General features: G+C 45.2%; 2 protein-coding genes across 10 annotated transcripts in view; one reads left to right on the forward strand and one right to left on the reverse strand.

Annotated features, from left to right (window-relative positions):
* LOC113585040 (gamma-crystallin M2-like) overlaps positions 1 to 2,500 on the forward strand; it is a 39,447-nt gene that overhangs the window by 19,666 nt on the left and 17,281 nt on the right. The gene's annotated exons all lie outside the window — the stretch shown is intronic.
* Positions 1 to 2,500, reverse strand: part of LOC113585041 (nuclear factor 1 X-type) — a 91,082-nt gene that overhangs the window by 14,394 nt on the left and 74,188 nt on the right. For 4 of the 9 annotated variants that reach the window (XM_035534890.1, XM_035534884.1, XM_035534887.1 and 1 more), the window contains 4 exons: positions 1,324 to 1,386; positions 900 to 974; positions 351 to 471; positions 36 to 86 (listed from right to left, as the gene is read on the reverse strand). In XM_035534890.1, the coding sequence (XP_035390783.1) occupies positions 36 to 86; positions 351 to 471; positions 900 to 974; positions 1,324 to 1,386 (310 nt within the window). The remainder of the gene's footprint in view (positions 1 to 35; positions 87 to 350; positions 472 to 899; positions 975 to 1,323; positions 1,387 to 2,500) is intronic. The other 5 variants (XM_035534891.1, XM_035534886.1, XM_035534892.1 and 2 more) reach the window with 3 other exon arrangements.

Genomic DNA, 2,500 nt, shown 5'->3' on the forward strand with positions numbered 1-2,500 from the left:
AGAGGATGAACTGAAGTGAAGCACAGATAGACTACCTCCGAGGAAGACTTGCGTATAACTCCACCTCAGCCCTGGAGCACCACCCACAGAGAGAGAGGAAGGAAGGATGACCAGAGACAGAAGAGGACAGAAGGGAAGAAGAAGAAGAAGCAGAAATGAAAGGATGAGAGGGATGGAGAAGCGCACAGTTGGAAAGAGAAGAAGGAAGCATATTTAAATAGGGAAAAACGGAGTAACACACACACAAGTCAGAGAAGAAATGTACTCAGAGCACAGGTGGATGTGTGTGTAGACGTGAGTGTGTGAAAGGGTGCGTGCACATGTGCATGTGTGTGTGTGAGAGTGTGTACCTGGTAGATGGTGGTGATGTCAGGGAGCGTCGGCCCAGTGCTACTTGGTTGATGTTGTAGTAACCAGGACTCTCCAGATCAGCCAATGAAAAATTGGGACCAGACGCCGTGGCAACAGGAGCTTAGAGGTTGGAAAAAAGAAAATGTGAGAGAGAATGATATGGGTGGTATAAATAAACAAAGGGTTAAAAGGGTAAATATTATTGACTTTAACAGAATAAGTGAAACACATCAACTCTTGGAAAGAAATGGTAGTGTTTGCTGTGAAAACATTCCAGACTGGTTTTTGACTGTTACAGGACCCCTTTCGAACTACGTGAGTTTTATGATTTCACATCCCTCTCGACCTTTCTCTCTCCTTCCATTTCTGTCGGTGCATAGTGAACCGAGAGTCGGACGCAGGCGCGAAAGAGAGAAACAGTTGACGTGTGTCGCTTGCACAAAAGTGGGAGGAGTCAAGATGACATTGAAAGCCTAACAGTGTGAACATCAAGACAAGAGAAGTGATTTGTATAGTTGTATAGTGTGTGTGTGTGTGTATTTACTCACTCTGTGACACTCGTACAAGCTCAGCTGCGTTCCAAACGCCGGACGTTACGAAGCAGTCCTGGAAGCTCACGTGCCCTGTAGAGGGGCACACATCATGACCTCACAGGCTTTCCAGAAGAATTACTTAACAGAAGAAATGACTCGTGGGCTAGACTAAGGTACTGTGTACTGGAAGCCTGCTTCCTGTTTCTAGAGGAATTACTTTGAATTTTACTGTATTTAATTTGTTTGCTTAATGCCATCATCAGCTTTTCTATAGTAGGCAGACAAACTCTGCACTAGTTAGCCCCCTCATACCAGCACCTGTGCAATGGGATGTTACAAATGATGTTTAGCTCAAATGGACACACAAATGCAGATTTATGAAATCAATATTAGTATTTTAAAAATATATAATGGAGTAGTATCAGAGGTCTAATCTTACCATTTGGTGGGGGTTTAATGTCTGAGTCTGCCTGTTGGCTGGAACTGTCTGATTGTCCCGATTCTTTAAATCATAGAGAGAGAGAGAGAGAGAGGGGAGAGAGGGAGGGGATGTGAATGCAGAAACTGGTTCAGAAATTGCATCTGCAACATGGTATATTTAGGGCAAACTGTTTACGGAGATGACACTGGTGTACAAAGGATGGAGAGACTGTGTGTGTGAGTGTGTGGAGGTGTATATCAGTTGCCCATAGGTGATAAGAGAACACAGCACTGCATGCCAGCATGATTTGAAACAGTGTGGTGGAGATTAGGACAGAGAGCACACACACACACACACACACACACACACACACACACACACACACACACACACACACAGAAAACAAAGAGGCACCAGTCTCCCAGAGTCTAAATACTACATGCACACGAAAAGGAGAGTCCAATGTCTCTTTCTCTCTGTTTCTCCCTCCAGAAACCTGGCAGCCATGTTAGTGTTTGGCAGCCATCTTAGCATTGGCGGTGCAGATGCATTCCTACTAGCTGACGGCACACACACACACACACACACACACACACACACACACACACACACACACACACACACACACACACACACACACATACAAACGCGCACACACTCACAAAATATAAACATGGTCTGACTCCTATGAGCAAAATTGAAAAACACACCATCTACCATAAATGTCCCCTCCTCAACACACACAAACACACACACACACGCGCACACACACACACACACACACACACACACACGCAGAACCAGAGCAGAGTCCAAGTTCACCTCCATTCGCCTCAATAGGTCCCATCTGCTGCTGCCTTGCTAGCAGAGTGACCAGCTAAGGCTGCTAAAGGTTGGTCTTGTCATGTCATCATGGAGAATGACACACATTTGTCCACTCATATAGGCGAGGACTTCTAGGATAAATTGCTCACTTTGGGACATTGATGGTAATTATAATAAAGGATACAAAGTGTGTGTGTGCGTGCTATGCACGGTCGTTGCATATTTGGGCTTTTCAAATCTTTGTGACTATTAACAGAAGCGATTGGGCTCCTCTAGCGCTGAGAGGAATCACTTGGGATGGTCCACTCCGACTCCTAAGTGCTGAAGAAGAGTCACTAACCAAGAGCCAAACATGGAACTGTCAGTATGG

The sequence above is a fragment of the Electrophorus electricus genome, chromosome 16 (assembly GCF_013358815.1).
Source record: "Electrophorus electricus isolate fEleEle1 chromosome 16, fEleEle1.pri, whole genome shotgun sequence".
Taxonomy (NCBI): Eukaryota; Metazoa; Chordata; class Actinopteri; order Gymnotiformes; family Gymnotidae; genus Electrophorus; species Electrophorus electricus.